At 39.5% G+C, this 17,623-nt stretch overlaps 2 protein-coding genes across 3 annotated transcripts; both read right to left on the bottom strand.

Annotated features, from left to right (window-relative positions):
* LOC149935988 (uncharacterized) lies at positions 1 to 5,772 on the bottom strand. Its single transcript, XM_090153339.1, has 22 exons — positions 5,688 to 5,772; positions 5,489 to 5,619; positions 5,335 to 5,423; positions 4,709 to 4,838; positions 4,486 to 4,643; positions 4,329 to 4,428; positions 4,104 to 4,261; positions 3,902 to 4,045; positions 3,709 to 3,829; positions 3,416 to 3,640; positions 2,821 to 2,861; positions 2,660 to 2,743; positions 2,453 to 2,582; positions 2,206 to 2,385; positions 1,938 to 2,141; positions 1,758 to 1,870; positions 1,624 to 1,693; positions 1,308 to 1,553; positions 976 to 1,236; positions 659 to 913; positions 532 to 570; positions 1 to 447 (listed from the first exon to the last, which is right to left on the bottom strand). Exons 2-22 carry the CDS (start codon positions 5,595 to 5,597, stop codon positions 347 to 349), a joined length of 2,958 nt encoding a protein of 985 aa, XP_090009465.1. The 5' UTR covers positions 5,598 to 5,619; positions 5,688 to 5,772; the 3' UTR covers positions 1 to 346.
* Positions 5,773 to 6,890: 1,118 nt separating this feature from the next.
* Positions 6,891 to 16,689, bottom strand: LOC149935987 (uncharacterized). 2 transcript variants are annotated; one of them, XM_090153340.1, is made up of 36 exons: positions 16,550 to 16,689; positions 16,316 to 16,492; positions 16,104 to 16,231; positions 15,926 to 16,040; positions 15,699 to 15,856; positions 15,505 to 15,639; positions 15,348 to 15,441; positions 15,154 to 15,287; positions 14,038 to 14,136; positions 13,903 to 13,977; positions 13,710 to 13,842; positions 13,545 to 13,654; positions 13,417 to 13,483; positions 13,246 to 13,358; positions 12,948 to 12,996; positions 12,276 to 12,311; positions 11,796 to 11,884; positions 11,599 to 11,728; positions 11,373 to 11,530; positions 11,216 to 11,315; positions 10,987 to 11,147; positions 10,774 to 10,920; positions 10,579 to 10,699; positions 10,297 to 10,518; positions 10,149 to 10,189; positions 10,001 to 10,084; positions 9,794 to 9,923; positions 9,540 to 9,719; positions 9,274 to 9,477; positions 9,093 to 9,208; positions 8,945 to 9,014; positions 8,034 to 8,279; positions 7,709 to 7,969; positions 7,338 to 7,647; positions 7,098 to 7,145; positions 6,891 to 7,035 (listed from the first exon to the last, which is right to left on the bottom strand). In XM_090153340.1, exons 1-36 carry the CDS (start codon positions 16,614 to 16,616, stop codon positions 7,029 to 7,031), a joined length of 4,515 nt encoding a protein of 1,504 aa, XP_090009466.1. In that variant the 5' UTR covers positions 16,617 to 16,689; the 3' UTR covers positions 6,891 to 7,028. The 2 variants fall into 2 exon arrangements, with proteins under 2 accessions (XP_090009466.1, XP_090009468.1); XM_090153342.1 differs by lacking the exons at positions 15,154 to 15,287; positions 15,348 to 15,441; positions 15,505 to 15,639; ... (3 more) ...; positions 16,316 to 16,492; positions 16,550 to 16,689 and adding an exon at positions 14,656 to 14,671.
* Positions 16,690 to 17,623: the final 934 nt, after the last annotated feature.

Below are 17,623 nucleotides of genomic sequence, written 5' to 3'. Positions count from 1 at the left end.
TTTTAAATGAATTTTTATTAAATTGAAAGTGAAAGTCTTACAAAATCCTGGAAAACTAACTATTGCCAGTAGAAAACCACCAGGTTAGGTTGAAAAGTCCGTAACCTTTCCTACTGTTATCATTTGGTCATCTGAGGGTAGAATGTTATCCTAATTGCTACGCAACATCTTTCAACTGAATAGGAATTAACATTCCGACTGACATTGTGAGTGTACATGTAGTACCAACAACCGAACCATCGCAAACTTGGTGTATTAGTTTTTTATTTAGTACAAATCGTTATATTTTAAATAGAACATAGTTATTGTTATATACAAAATGACGTGAATGTTCGTAAGGCTTAAATTATCTTCGGTTAGCTCTGTAGTAGCCGAAAGCGAACATTCCTCCAACTCCAATCGCTAAACCGACCAGAAAGACGAAAAATCCAACCCCTCCAACAGTCGCTGCATTTGAGGGAAACATTAACACGGAAACTCAAAAGTTTTAGTCGAAGCGATTGATAGCAATAAATTTACAAAGGTACTTACATTTCTTATACCCTTCTTGCTGGGGCGGAGCGCTTTGAACTAAAATGTATAGTCATTAATAGGCGAATTTAAGAACCTAATAAATATCGAAGTAAAACTGCCGGCCTAGTAAGACTGGACTTCATACCGGATTTCTGGTAGATTTTGCATCTGGGAGCTGGCTTCGTACCCAGTTCGCTCTTGGTTTGGCCAAAGAGACGGCACGTTCTGGTAGGTTTCTCCGCGTCTCCCGTTTCGCACCAATCGAAAGTTCGACAGTTTATTTGGGCGTCTTCGAGGCAATACTTGGCACATTCCTCGGTGGAAACGTCTTTCAACGTTACGGCGTTGTCTCCGAGAATCTGGTTTCCCAAATCGGCGTTAAAGTCGTAGACCATTTTCTCTGTTGGAAATCGATTATGTTAGCCTAATTGTATTTTGAAATGAAAGTGCCTCTAAAATTACTGGAGTAATGTCCGCATGTTCGACCGGTGCCGACGATCTTTGTCTCGTCGTTCTTGATGTTCAGGAAGTGTTCGGCGTGTAGAAGACAGCTTTCCTCTGGTTTTGCGGGCTGGGCGCAAAAATCAAAAGACAAACACTTGAAGCCTGTCTCTTGTACGCAAGCCTTGGCACACGCTTCCGCGGTGTCTGTTTTCAAGCCTTTTAAAGCGCTCTGTGCCAAGACAAAACCGGGATAGTGGTCGAAGAAATCACCGTAAACACCTATAAATGTCATCAACTGGTTTAAATGGGGAAAATACCTTAAGGGCGTGAAACGTCTTTAAGATACTGACGGCTCATAATAATGCATTGCCAATTTTGTTTGATGTGGCTGCTTTCAATTTCCTCCTTGTGCAACGAACTGAGTGAGCATTCCGAAGTAGCCTGACAGAAAGAGAGCGACTCGCACTCTGGATTGTTGAGGCACATACGACGGCACGAAGACATTGACTGCACACCCATGGGCTTAACCACGTTCGCCACAGTTTCGTCAAACTTATGACCCAACACGGAAATACTGAGTCTGTTACTTATGTCATCTGCGTTGAAAGGCGAAATGTTACCGAAAATCCACGTATTAAAAGAGTGCAGTTTTGTAAGGACACAAACCTTCGCGACGACTGTTGATTCCGTTAATCCCAAAAGCGAGACCATCCTTGTATCCCACCGCCAAGAAAGTCTTCGAGCATATTGAAAATCCTTCTATTATTAAAATTTCTAGGGAAATGACACCAAGTACGCACCATTACGTTGGGTGTGCCTGGTAGAAGTATCTCAACAGCGCCTAGTTCCACGGAGTTAGCTATATCAGACGATAGTTCGTCCATCGTCGGAAGTGAGGTATCGAACTTATCGTCTACCAAATTTCGGAGGCGATGTGAAAAACGATGTGACTTAATGAAGTTTTTACTTGACAAACTTACGAAGATACATCTCGCATTCGTCTCTTTGAATTTGTCCTCCGACATCGGGATCGTCGTCGGCCAAACTACAGATAGCGCCGCAATAAGAGAAAAACAGGCAAGTATCTCTTTCGAGACAAGCTTTGGCGCATTTCAGTTCCGTCGTGATTCCTTGAGTTAGCGAGTCATCCAACAGTCCGTACTTTCCTTGACTCGCGAAGTCGACTAACGCGAAGAAGAAACGTTGTTTAGAAACGCGGAGAATGGCAGATTTCACGAAGATAATTACGCATGAAATCCGGCCTTTCCAAGACGAGGAACGTGATGTAGATGTTGTCCGAATCGACGTCAACTATGATCTTGGGTATCCTGAGAGGGGAAATTTTCAGCGGCGCACCCATCAGGTCCAAGAAGTTGTCTTCGATGTAAGGTATATGCGGAATGATACTCTCCGCTTTATAGTCTCTCACTATAAACGAAGATACCATCCTTGATTCCCCAAAATGTTCGATTACAACAAATCACTAGTTTCTTACTCGGAAAAGTGAGCTGAACCCATTTGGATTGGTCGTTATTTTGGAAGCAGGGTGTGACGTCGAACAGTTCCCTCTTATTCTTAACTCGCGTAGTGAAGGCGTAAATGTTGAAAACCGCGATCCCAATAAACTAGTGATGAAAATATAGTAAATACACGTTATTTAATAGTTAGAGGACTTGTACATGTATCGGTTTATGTTGTTTACTTTTCCGATAATGTTAAAATTCGAGTAGACGATTTTCATGAGAGCGTTTGCCTCGGTGAAATCGGTATTCAAGAGAGTATCATCCTGGGATAAAGTACCGTTAACACTAAGAATGTTTCTACACCATCGTTAAACGCGCAATGTACGAATTATAAACTTACGGATAAATAATATCTGGTAACCATAATGTCGTCGAAATCCCCTGAAAAACAAGTAGGTCACGGGAAGGGAATATTAGTTAAGTAACAATTTATATTTAATTTACGCAATGCCACCGAATAATTTTAATTTAAGCAGGTTGTTGTTCTGATTTTATTTTTTTATTTAAATTGATTTTACCATTTTATACGTCTTTTTCATTGGTAAATTTATTGATTATTTGCGTGCATTAGTAATGTAAAGTAAAATTTAAAATTTTCTGAATTAAATTTAAATAACGATTTTGAATTTGCTTTGTTATAGCTACCATTTTTGTACATTTTCTTAAATACATTGAAATATCAGCTCTAGGTGATTTAATTCAAGGATTTTTTAAATCATTCGATTTAAATCAAATTTCTTAGAATCAGACAACCCTGTTATAAATATATTTAAGGGTGGTTTTCACTTGGGCAAAACTCAACGGTGACTCTCGTCGTAAATAAATCTCCGTTAGGCCTAATTATACTTTCTTCGTGTCGACTTTCACCTTAGGTGTTTTTTTACCCTTGTGAAACTCCAACATTATTACTATTAAGAAATAAATATTAGACTCACAATCAGTGTCTTCCTCGATTTTCTTTTCAAAGACGGAGACCGGAATTCCTCTTTCGGTGTCCTCGCCGAGATACTGGTACGAGTTGATTACCGTTTCGTTACGCAGTATGAAGTTGGCTGAGGAGAGGTCCAATATTTGTCCGTCCGGGAATTTCAGTTCAGGCCGTAACTTTTCGTTATCCACCAAACACGATTGGTACGTTTCATCGATGGTATATTTGTACCCTAAAAATGAAACTCTATAAAGTAAATGGATATTTGTTCGTGTCTGATAAAATAGTTGACGATCGAACCATTTAGGATGTCCCAAACGATTTTCAAGTTGTCACCCGGTTCGGCGATTTCGGCGTCTTTGTGAGCTTTCCAAGTATTCAAATTGTAGGCCAAATGCTGCGATTTAGCGTCCATTGCCAACTATTAAGAATTATATTACGTTCAAAGTTCCTCGGCTAATTTGAGCACTTTTTTAATTGGATGTAAACTAACGGTGATGGTGGTGACGTAACTGTAATTGCTGTTTCCCCATGGCGTGTAAACCACTTCGGCCTCCAAGTAGAAATCTTTGCCCGAGAGACTGGGAGCGGTTTTAGTGCCTTTGGCTAATCGTTTACAACCCATCATTTTAGGGATCTGAAACGGCGCGATTAGTGACGGGTAATTTGAAAGCAAATGGGCTTCTATTGGTCACCTTAAACGCGTTGGCGATATCGGGAACAAATATTTGAAAATTGACAAAATCGTAAGTATGGTCGATTTCAACGTTTTCCTCGCCCATGACGCCTTGAACAGTTATCCTGGCGGGAACTGGCCTCCCACGGATGCCGAAACCGTTTCCGGTTTCCGGATCTACGTGAATATTCACTAGAAGTTAATACCGGAAGACCCCCGTAATTGAATTTAAAGATTTTCTTACCGGTGAAGAAGAAACGAACCGTCAGTTGCTTACTATTGTCGCAGAATTTCCAAACGTTTGTCTTAACTCCTCGAACCGTTTGCGTGTCAATTTCTTTGTACTATATTTCAAATGTGGTCAGATAAAAGGTTTTATTAATTACGGCAGCGAAACCTACCACTTTGTTGGCCAAGGACTGTTGGTAGCCAAATCGAAGCATGTTAGAGGGACCCAAAATGGGCTGTTTCCGATCGTCGCCTCTCCATTCGTACACGTTGAACTCATCAAATGGCAATTCGTAGGCCTGGTCCATATTAAACGTTTGGCAAGCCGAGTCTGAAATATAATCGCGTTATATTATTTAAACTGGATCTTAAGATGGGCTGCCAAACGAAACGAACCCGCGGTTACGAAGACTTCATTGGTGTCGCTGAAGTACAAGACACCCTTAGTTTTTCCTCCGAATAGTAGGTCGACCTTTCCCCTGGCTAATTCCTTGTCGTAGAACTCGGTGGCGTAAAAAGTCTTTTTCTTTCATAGTTCAAGAGAGACATATAGTTAATATTCGCATACCGTAGAACCATAAGTACCATAATACACGTAAGTATTAAACGGAAAGTTTTCGTTAATGACAGTCTGTCACAAAGCTTTTAAGTAATCAGACTTTCCGAAACAGGAAACTACCCGCAGCTCCCTTATGGTTTGCATAATTACTGGCTAGTTAATTTGTTGGCGATAAATACGATTGAAAACGCGTTTAGTTCTCAAATTCGAAATAAACGAAAAAAAGCGTCTCAAAACCGTGGTAAATCCTTAAAAAAATTCAATATTTTTACGTTGACAGTTCCAAAGACTAGTAGCGACTAGCGTAGAGTTATCATTTCTTAACTACGTTATGATTCGTACAGTTGTTGGAAAAACGGTCTATCATTAAATAAATTAGCGTTGGGACGATAGTAAGTCTCATACTTATCTTAATTACGTTACTTATGATAGTACCTACAACCATTTCGTTAAAACCACGTACTTGTAATTTGAGGTTGGCCTCCACGGTCAAGGTATACGAAAGTTCGGTGATATTAAAAATATTCGGGAAGGCATTTTCTCCAATCGCGTCTAATAAAGTACGATTTATGAATATCAATTAGAAGAGTGTATTTCTAATATTCCATTTAACCTACCAACGGCTTTGTCGAGACTGCACGTTTGCTGAGAATTTACAGAAACGAAGCTTTGGCTGGTGAGGCACAGGCAGAGAAGCAGGCCGCTTAAGCCCCTTAACATCCTCATTACGATTTAATTTGATAATAAACTGCTCAAAAATGAATTAATAAAGAATTATCGTAAGTATCGCGAGTCTGCTGAAAAATAAGCGCTTACCTTTCAGTCTCTGTAATGGTGACGCGTTAGAAGAGGAAAAGTGAAACGGGTGTCTCGGACCAAAGGCTCTCGAGAGAGATTGAGGGGCGAATCCCAAATAAAACGCCAGAAATATATGCATTATAAATCTCGTAGATAACGGATAGTGGCAATTTCGATGATGATTATAAGGGAACAAAAACATAATAGTCTTTATAATCTAATCGGGAAACCGCCCCTTTGACTTTATCTCAAATAGATCAAAATAACAATTGAATCGGCGATAGATATATCACCACACTACGGGAAAAATTACTTTCACCCAGTAATAGCCCAGAGTCTCAGTTCTTTTTCAAAGGTAATTAGGTTTTCGTTGACAGCTTCCCCCCCCCTCACCATGGCCATTAAAATATCAGTTTTCTATCTACATCAGACAAGCCACTAAAATTTAACAAATTCGCGCTGTGCAATTACATAAAGCGCCATATTTATTTGTTAAGAAAATACTTCTCGTGACTTCTAATCCCTTCTTGTCTAGTTGCATAAAGTAAAGCAGTTCTTTTCATCAGGGACGTGCGCAGACATTTCGTGCTCCGGGGAAAATTACGCCTTCGCGAGCCCTTCTGACTGATATTTCAAAGGGGGAGGTGCTAGCGAAGGGCAACTATCGTAGTGGGGCCCCTAAGATACGCTCTCTTGGGCCTTTTTCTACCAGCCCCCAGGGCGTTTGCTCCCTCCAGCACCCCCTCTGCTCGACTGTACTTTTCTTTCTCCTTATCATTCTCCATGGTTTTGCGCGCTGTTATGATTTTTAACACAATTTAAAAGAAACTCCAGTCAGCGTCATAGTTCAAGGGTCATCCGTACTTCGCGCGTTACGTAGCAAATGTTCAGGTAGAACTCGAAATGATCAAGTCTTCCTATCATTCTTAAAAGAAATTGAATGTTACGATTACCACGTCCATTACGACTCGAAATGTTTTCAGAATTTCATTTTCCCAATCTCTAAGTTCGAAATAGAAATCTTGTAACTTTTTGATCGAAAACTGGATTAAGATTATTTACAAAATGCGGCCCAAGTTTCGTATTTGTTAATTCCCAAAAAGATTTCTTCGCTTATGCCAAATTACACGGCAAGGTTTTCATCAATAACCCACCCTCAGGAACTTCCTTTATATCACCCAAACCAAGGAAAATTTGGTATTTAAATAAAAATTGGGCGGGTTGGAAATATTTATGGATTTTTATTTCATTTTACATTTGTTTTAAATAGATCATTGAAATGGTTATATACAAAAATAACAATAATATGTATATGGTATTTGTTTTGTTAGGAATAGATCGTTTATCCAATAGATCACTTCAGTGCCTGTAGAAAATAATTTACATAAATACAAATGATTATTTCTCATAAATATCTGTATATCTTACTTTTTCTGTAATTTTGAACGACGAGCGGAAACCCTCGGTCTCTTCACTCTACGGAGGATGAATTGTTTTTAATTAACACTCAATTAAATTATAAATACATAAAAATTCCTACTGATGAGAAGTCTTGGTAAAAAATAAATATTTTATCAGTATTGAAAAGTGGAGGAGCCCTGGTGGCTTAACATTTACCGGCGTTTTAGCCAATGATCAGTTTGTACTCGCTTGAATTATTGTACTTACATTCGAGATGTCCTGGCGTTGAACTTTCCTTGAGACAGAAAATTTGTCTTCGTACTGGATCTCGAGTAAATCTTGCACACAGCCGATTGTTTCTTGGATAGTTGACTCTTAGTTTTGGAGAAGAGTCGACACGTTCTTGTCCGCGCTTCATTGGACCCATTCTGACACCAATCGAAAGTTTGGCAGTTGATTTGAGCGTCTTCGAGGCAGTATTTGGCGCATTCTTCGACGTTAACGTCGTTGATGAGAATGGTGCCCGCTTCGTCAATCGTGTTGCTCAAATCAGCTTCGAAGTCGTAGAGAAGTTTCTCTGCGGGAAAAAGCGACTGCAATTGTTAACGCGGTTTGAATTTCAGGGTTTTTGTAATTACTGGAATAATGTCCGCATTGTTGACCGGCACTGACGACCTTCTTCTCGTTTTTGTTGATATTCATGAAGTGTTCCGCGTGCAGAAGACAACTTTCGTCCGGTTTTACGGGGTTGGGACAAAAATCGAAAGACAGACATTTGAAAGTTTTCTCCTCTAAGCAAGCCTTGGCGCAACTCTCTTCGCTCTCGGTTTTGACATTTTTTTGCGCCGACTGAGCCAACACGAAACCGGGATAGCGTTCGAAGAAGTCCACGTAGACGCCTGTGAATAGACACGGGCAAATTATCGCTTGAAAACAAAGCGCGAGGCTCTTTAAGGTACTGACGACTCATGATCTCGCACTGCCAATTTTCCTTGATATGGTCGTCCTTTATTTCTTCACCGTGCAACGAACTGAGAGAACATTCCGAAGAAGCTTGGCAGAAGGAGAGTGATTGGCATTCCGGGTTATTGAGGCACAAACGACGACACGTGTCGAACGATTGGACACCTAACGGCTTGACCAAGTTCGCCACAGTTTCGTCAAATTGGTGACCCAATTTTACGACGGCGAGTCGATTTCCTATGTTATCTACGTTCAAATGATAATTTGTAGATGGTCGATGAATAATTAAAGCAAAGGGCGTAAAGCCGGGTTTTCATGGACGCTTGTAGCTTAAAAAAAATAATATATTAAGATTTTTCCATTTTGCGAGAAGCGTATACTTTATTTTATATTTAGCGCTCAAGCTGCAAGGAAAGCAGTCCTCTCGTCCATCTGATTAATCAGGGCGAGATATGTGTAACGGCCACGCCAACGGGGGGATACGTGGGGACAGGGGTGGGGACACCCGTGGCGGAAGTATTCCGACCACCCGTTGGGGGATTGGTGGTCGTCCTCACACGGCCATCCACAAACTCTGCCTCCCGGACGCCTGGGATTACAGGAGTGAGCCACTACTCCCGGCCGCTTCGCGTTTTCATAAGCCTCGGTACCAACACTACCACATACTAAATACCCATTGGCTAACGGATGTCACATGGACCAACGTCACGCGTCTAGTTTGATTTGATCGGCGCTAGAAGCGTTTTCCAATCTATTTTCACAAGCGCACCCTCCAAGCGCAAAATACAAGCATTCTTGAAAACAGAAGCGATTGCAGCGTGAGCACGAACCTTAAACTTTTTCTAGCTCAAGCCATTTTTTTTCAATCTACAAGCGTCCATGAAAACCCGGCTTAAGTGCGGGAAACGAACCTTCGCGGCGATCGTTAATGCCGTTAATTCCGAAGGCAATTCCATCTTTGAATCCCACTGCCACGAAGACCTACGAGACAGGTGAATTCATCTTAACACTCGAAATAGTTAACACGCAAATAGTTATGATTTAGGGCTATATTCCCACCATTCCATCGGGTGGGCCTGGCAGCAACATCTCAATTCCCCGAAATTCCACGGAATTCGCAATTGAATTTGAAAGTTCGTCCATAGTTTCCAGTGATTTAGCGCTATACTTAGTTCCTAAGAGTTACGGCGAGTATTAGAAAGCTAATATTGTAAATAGATTTGCAACGGGCTGAAATTACGTTGGAACATCTCGCAGGCGTTGTTTGGGCGCTGTCCACTCGAACCTGGAAGTTGGTCGGCCAAATTACAGATGGCGCCGCAGTAGGAAAACACTTCGCAAGATTCTCTTTCGAGGCAAGCCTTGGCGCATTTAAGTTGCGTAGTTATTCCTTGAGTTAGTGACGGATCCGTGATTTCTTCTTTACCTTGAGACTCGAAGTCGACTGATTGAGAGAAAAAGATTCGGCATTAGTTAAAGAAGTTTATAAGAGCTGAAACGGCATACGCATAAAATCCGGCCTTTCTAGAAGGACAAACGTGACGTAAATGTTTTCAGTGTCAACGTCGACCATGATCTTAGGTATCCGGAGAGGGGAAATAGTCAGCGGAGCTCCCAAAAGATCCAAGAAGTTGTCTTCGATGTAGGGAATGTGTGGTATCACGATATCCGGTTTGAAGTCTCTCACTTCAATGAAATAATGATTGTAAGAAAATGACAAACTATACCGAAATTTACGACTAGGTGTTATCAAAATATACTCGGGAAAGTGAGCTGAACCCATTTCGAGTCGTCGTTTCCTTGAAAGCAAGGAGTGACGTCGAACAGCTTTCTCTTATTGGTCACTTTCGTCGTGAAGGCGTAAATGTTGAAGACCACAATTCCATTAAACTATTAATGACGAAAATATACAGATGGTAGATAAAAGTCATTTAATTTAGCTAGATGTACTACTAGCTGCTGGTTACCTTGCCACTTAGATTGATATTCGAGTAGATGATTTTAATCGGAGCGTTATTCTCGGTGAAATCAGTATTCTCGAAGGTGTCGTCCTAACAGAAATTGAGACTGATAAGTAAAATGCAATCTTGGTATATCTAGTTACTTATTACTTACAGCCAAGTGATAACGAGTAATAATTACATCATCAAAATCATCTGTTAATAAAATATTTTAGGTTACAAAACTGTTTCGTTAAAACCACAGAGCAAGGACTCGTGATAATATTTGAGTCGTAAATATTAGAAAAGGCCTTCAAACCCACCATCCACATCATGGCGTTGCTTTTCGAAAACCGAGACTGGGATTCCTCTTTCGGTGTCCTCCCCCAGATAGTGGTAGCTGTTGACAGTCTGTTGGTCGCCGATAAATAGGTCGGCGGAAAGGAGATTGAGTATTTGACCATCGGGGAATTTCAGTTCTGGGCGTAATTCTTCCCTGATTTCCACGCAAGATTCGTACGATTGATCAATTTCGTATTTGAACGCTGAAACGACACCACGTTATCGTAAACGTCGGTGTGTCAAAAGATACCCAACGAACTAACAATTTTTAACGTCCCACACAATTTTCAGGTCATCACCGGGCTCTGCCATATCGGCGTCTTTGTGTGATTTCCAAGCGTTCAATTCGTAAGCGACGTGCTTGGATTTGTCGTCCAAAGCCAACTATATCAAGATGTAAATAATTTATTCGCGGAATTTCCCTAAATTTTTAACTACGTATTTAGTTATAAACGCACCTTGATGGTATTGACGTAACTGTAATTGGAGTTTCCGATAAATGGCGTGTAAACCACTTCGGCCTCCAAATAGAAATCTTTTCCCTCCAGACTGGGAACTGACTTGGAATCGATGGCTAAACGTTTACAACCCATTGCTTTCGGGATCTGGGAAGACGGGGAAGGCAATAATTACTAACCGCTTTCAAGTAGAATTAATTTTCAAATATTCACCTTAAAAGCGTTAGCTATATCCGGAACAAAAATTTGATAGTTAACGAAGTCGTACGTGTGGGAAATTTGCTTGTTCGTTGGTTCATCGGTGACGCCTTCAACTGTCACCCGCGCAGGAACTGGCTTTCCTTTGATGCCGAAACCACTTTCAGTTTGGGGATCTAAGCGTTTACGGAATATTTCATTTCATCGCCATTGTTAAATACCAATGAAATCTTTCTTATCTTACCGATGAAGAAATAGCGAACGGTTAATTTTTGGTCGTTGTCGCAGAATTTCCAAACGTTCGTTTTAATGCCCCTGACCACTTGCGTCTCGCGTTCTTTATACTACGTTAGAATCCGCCGTTTGATAAATATTTTGGGAAAAGATACTATATAACCTACCACTTTGTTGGCCAAGGACTGTTGGTAGGCGAAACGTAGCATGTTGGAGGGACCCAAAATGGGCTGTTTCAGATCGTCACCTCTCCATTCGTACACGTTGAACTGATCGAATGGTAAATCGTAATTCTTATTCATATCGCTCGTCGTACAATTATCACCTGAAATTAACATACGTTGTTTTTAAAAAGAAACGTTTATAATAGTAATTAGGTTTCGTGGATCAAACCGGTGGTTGTAAATATTTCGGCAGTTTCGTTGAAGTACAAAAAACTTGTGGTTTGCCCCGCGTACAGAAGGTCAACTTTTCCTCTAGCAAATTCCTTGTCGTAAGCCTCTGTGACGTAAAATGTCTTTTTCTACACAAACAAGACGCAAATAAATGTAAGCTTTTAAATTTAATGTTTTATAAAGTAATAAACACACCTCATTTTGTAGGTTAGCTTCTACTGTTAAAGTGTACGAGAGTTCGGTGATATCGAAAATGTTGGGAAACGCGTTCTTTCCCGTCGAGTCTAAAAATTTACGTAAAACAATTGTTATACTATATAACTAATATTATTATACTACATAACTAATATTATTATACTATATAACTAATATTATTATACTATATAACTAATATTATTATACTATATAACTAATATTATTATACTATATAACTAATATTATTATACTATAGAACTAATATTATTATACTATATAACTAATATTATTATACTATAAAACTAATATTATTATACTATAAAACTAATATTATTATACTATAAAACTAATATTATTATACTATAAAACTAATATTATTATACTATATAACTAATATTATTATTCCACAAAACTAATATTATTATTCCACAAAACTAATATTATTATACTATATAACTAATATTATTATATTCAACCAACCATCTGTATTGGTCACATTGCAAATTTTCTGAGCATCTACAAAGAAGAATTGGAACGTGATGAAGAGACCGAAACACAAAGTAGTCAATCGCCGTTTCATTTCATAAATTTTAGCGAGAAACTGCGGGAAAAGATTCTATTAACTAATTTAGTTAGTGTGTCATTTTAGAGTAATATATTTCCTTACCGTTTAAATAGGAAGTCGAGGGGAGGATCTGGACACTCGTGCGGGATTGAGTGGCGGTGGATCCAAATATAAGCGATAATTATAATTAATAAATCTAGTCGATAAGGATGGATAACGAGTATTTGGAATTACGGTTATTGTAAGGGGGGATATAAACATAATAGGGCTTTAATCTAATCAGGATACCGCCCCTCCGATTATATCTCACCAGCGTAATTTCAGTGAACAATATTGCCCCATAAAGGATAAACTATTTCGACCTAGTAATAGTACGCAAATTGATTACTTTCGTTACCCCCCTCTCACGGAAAAGTTAGCATAAACAGTGACTGTAAAAAGACTAGAACGTTGTTATACGGTTATAATACACATGATCACTTTTATTTTATTTGACGCGAATGTACAAGTCTCGATGACATACTATCATTATTTTTATAGAGAAAGTGGTTTTCTGCCCTTCAAAATATTGGCTTTAAGTAACGTACCTCGTCCATTTTTAATCTCTTGCACTCGAGTCGCTTTGAAGATATACTTCTGAAAAGGTTTTCAACAAGCAGTGTTAAAACAAACTTTTATTTTCGAATATCGCGAGGTAAATTAACAAAATTCCAACGCTATAGTTGCCCTTTAAACGCCTACTTACGCCAATGGTCAAAATTTCCGCGTCAACTATGCCATGGCCTTATTGTTTTAAATTAAACAAAATAGCATCCGTAACGCTTTATTACAGTTCTAAGTAAAAAGATTAACGTAGGGCATCCATATTGTATTAAATCAGCGTACCTCTTTCTTAGTGGGTTCTGCTATGTTGAATTCAAACTTTTTATCAGCGACGAGAGATTGTAACTTCTTGTAAGCTTCAATTAGATTTGGTTCCGTGTCCTTCTTTCCAAAACCTTCAAGATTAATTAGCGTATTACTTGAAAATATTTATTAAGATTGGTGACCAAGTACCTAACAAATTGGGGTTTTCGGTCAGAACCGCCAATGCCCACACGTCCCCATCTTCGAAATGAACGATCTACAGTTGCGCGAAAACATCGTTATTCCTGAAATACGATATTATCGTAATAGTACGTAACCTGCATTTTGTTGAGGCGTAGAGGTGTGATGCCCATAGCCCCCAAAAGCTGCCCGTGTAAGCCCTCTTTAAACAAGGGCACCAATGCGGGTGAAATTCCGCCATCAGCTCCTAATTGAAGGTTTATAAGAGCGGGTAAAACGCAAATAAATGGGACAATCACAACCTTGCTTTTGTATTTCTATCTCAAATGTCAGCGTCTGGCCAGGGTTTTCGAAACAAGGGCTCACGTCCTGCGATGACCAAAACGAAGGTGTCATTTCGTACCCCGAAAGTCTCTCGAGAATAATCCACTCCACCTAGCAACAACCAAATGCTGTTAATTGAATTTTGCACATAATGGCGTACCCGAATCGAACCTTCCTGTCTTTCACCGAGTGCGTTTCTTGGAAAACGGGTAGGTACCGAAAAGCGTCCAACTCAGGAACCGATTCCTACGAGTGCGTTACTTCTTTAATCTTTCTCTTTTGTAAGTAGAAATCAGTACCCCTTACTTTGACGTAGTAAAGGTTTTTAATTTCCCAGTCGGTAACCATGCTGTTGTTGGTAGTAGAACCAGCCCAAATGTAGTATTCGATGCCATTCAACGTTCGCTAGTAAAATGAGACGGATTGAGTTACAGCGATAAATGATGTATGTACACATTTGGAATGTCTAAAGCCCAGTTCACACTATGCATTTAATTGGACCACTTAATGGTATCCAAATAATTGTGAGCAAGAAAATTGTATAGTGTGAACAGTTATCGTTACAATTTTTCTGTTCACACTATAAAAATTTTCTTGCTTACAATTATTTGGATACTATTAAGTGTCCCATTTAATTGTATAGTGTGAACTGAGCTTAAGGCTCCATTGCCATTTTTCTGCGAATGCGCCTGGGGAAGCGAGCGGGGCTTTGCCCTCATGCATTGTATGTAAGATAAAACACGTATTTTCAAATTATTGGATTGACCACGTTGCTAAGGAACCACCACCGCGGATAAAAGGCAAGCCGCTCACTTGGAAAATAAACGTACCTAAAAATTTACTTAAGAACCCCTATTTGTTATCTGATCAAGTAGCGCCTATATTCCACTATGTGGATTGTTAAAAAAGAGAAGGAATCCATACCTCTACTTGGAATTCTTATCGCGGCAGATTTTGGTCTCGATGTGACTGACGTTTTTTTTTGACCATACGCGATACGGCAGGATAAGCATTTCAAGTAGAGGTATGGATTCCTGAAAAGAGCAAATGAGCGAAATGAACTCCTATTCGAACTAATGACGATTCTTAGTGAAGCTTTGAGCAAAGAATATAGACCCCAGGAATCGAAAGAAAAACCGTTAATGTCTCGGCTCTCGAGTTGACGGGTTAGCTTCCGGCTAGGCGAATCAATAGAACCGGAAATAAGCTCGTCAACCTAGGTATGCCTTTGGAGGATAGAGACAAGCAAATTATACTAGATAGAGCTGCAGTTTCAATTCCTGGGGTCTAAATTCTTTGCTTTGAGTACAAGGGCGCGATGGAAGTCATCAGGGTCACAACATCCTTTTTTAGACATTCCAAGTGCATACATTTTAATTTCCTGGTTAAATGTATTTTTTAGCTCAAGAGAGTGTCGACTACCTGTCCGACATATTGAAAGTGCTGATTTTCAATATCCGTTGTTCGCCACAATACGTCTTCGCCAGTTGGAAGTGGCGTATTAATGTTTTGAATGGTACATTTTTCAGTATCCAAATCAATGACGTAAGAAATACCTAAAAACAATGGCGCGAATAAGGGTGTTTCTAATCACTCTTTTTCGCCACGTTACCGACCTTTCCGGTAATCGAAATAAGTGGCGGTATTCCTTTCGTTGTTGTTGGAACGTTGGCCGAGTCGCCGAAACTTTAAATCGCTGTCGTACCAGTTCTGGAGGTTTAAAAGTGTCAATAATCGTACAAAACTGAAAGAATATTAAATAAATAAACTTACTTCCAACTGTCGTCGGGTAACGTAGTCGGGGTTCGCAAAGTCGGCGAACAACACTTCGCTTTGGTACATAAAGCTGGAAGGCGCGGCAGGAAGGTTGCTCGCTTTTTTACCGAGGCAAAATATCCCCAGGGGTTGCTTGAATAAAAACAATGTGGACGTTACGGCTAAATAAGAGGACTTAATTTAGTACCTACCTGGAAAGCTTCATTTGGGGGAGGGCTCGGTTCGAAGTTGTAAAACCGGAAAACGTGGATAAATGATTCAGCCACAGGATCATCTTCGGAACAATTAATTTCGATTTTCAAAGGCGTAATGTAACATTCCTTGTCATTGGAACATGTCTCAGCAACGTCTTTAGTAATGCGTTACCATTAGTTGATAATAGAACAGTCACGAGGACAACAAAATCTCGAAAACTTACTTTCAAACCAATGTTCCATGGCGCAAATCAATTTACCGTCAGAAAGGTCTATGGTTTTGTTGCTCTTCCAGTGCTGGACACTCATGCCGTCCATCCATTCATTCGCGGAGACAACCTGACCAAATATTTGACTCATTTTCAAATTGTCTGCGCGGTAGTGATATCTCGGATTACCTACCACGTGTTCTCCATCCAGGTGAAAAAGGACATCAGGACTCGATATCTCGAGTCCTCCTCGTTCTAGATTTCGAAAAGGAAATGGATACTGCTCAATTTGATCGAGTGGAACAGATTCACACTCAGTTCCTTCGCGCGAGGTAAAGTTTCGGTAGTTTTAGTTCGTAGATCGTTTAAAGTAATCAGCAAATCGTTTTTAGGTATTTTACTCACCTTGAATTTGCAAAAATTCGTCGTCAATAAAGTCGAATATTGCAATAGCAAATTCCGAATGAATAGAACCCTTATCCTTAGTCTTGTCGTAATTGAGCACGAAATTCGATAATTTCTTAGACTCGAAGTATTCAATTGTAACGCTCGTTGAAAACGTGTCAGGGAGGGAACGGATACCTGTTAAACCATATTTTAATTAAAAAGGCAAAAGCGGTATTGATGAAAATAGCCTACTTTGCCCAGTGACGATACCACAGAAACATAATAGTATAACAATCGGTAATTTCGATTTTAAATCCATCACGGCGATGTAGTTGACGAATAATAAATTAAAATCTGTATAATATTTGGAGAATGCGTGAAAATCCCACAGTTTAAAACGAATTGACACGATTTACAAATTCTACAGATCTGAAACAATAGCTAATTCTAATCTTGATTGAACAAAACTTATATCATCTACAGACTTATATAGGTACGCTCCGTATGTGAAGAGATAAGATTTGCGTTTTTTGGTTCAGTAGTTTTAATAATATTACTCTCTTTCTAGCAGCGTGACTATTGGAATCTCCACCCCTAACGTACGGCGTAAATGGCCTAAAATGTGGTTAACACTCAGTGGCGGCGCCAGGAATTTTCGCGAGGGTAGGCAAACCAAATAAATGGGCCCCCGACCCGGGACCGCCCTTTTCTCAACGAAACGCTTCAATAAAATAAAGTAGTGATGTACATGACGAACAAAAAAGTTCTAACAACAGTAAAACGAGTCCAAATATAACAGAACTGGTTTTATTTACTAGGAGATACCTCAAAAATTTCTAAATACATTATCGACTATTGTTTCATTGTTATTTATAAATAATTTTATCTCTTGGGACAATTTTGAGACCCTTTCTAGATCAATTTGGGGCCCCTTATAGGATGATTTTGGGGCCCCTCAAAATTTTAATTTAGGCAGTGGCCTACCTGGCCTACCCCCTAGCACCGCCACTGTTAACACTTCGCTCCAAAAATCCTTCTTTAAGCGTGTAAGAAATAATTGAAAACAAATGAAGAAGCAACTCTAAATTTGAGAGGATAATAAGGACAGTTTTAAAAGGAAACAAATGATAATTGATTTGAGAATTTTTAACAGGAATATTTTTACCTAAATGAAAAGATGCAACCCAGATTATATCAAGAGCATTCCATTAGTATTATAGTTTTGCTTTTTCGCCTATATAGGAGCCTTTCTTGTTTACCTTTTATATAAAGCTCTAGTACCTAAATTATTCAGTACCAGTTTCAATATTTATCCAGCTAAGAAAT

This window comes from Leiobunum rupestre, chromosome 7 (genome assembly GCF_980474605.1).
Source record: "Leiobunum rupestre chromosome 7, qqLeiRupe1.1.hap1, whole genome shotgun sequence".
Classification (NCBI taxonomy): domain Eukaryota; kingdom Metazoa; phylum Arthropoda; class Arachnida; order Opiliones; family Sclerosomatidae; genus Leiobunum; species Leiobunum rupestre.
Note: the sequence above shows the minus strand (reverse complement) of the source record. Positions and strands in the feature narration are given on the sequence as shown.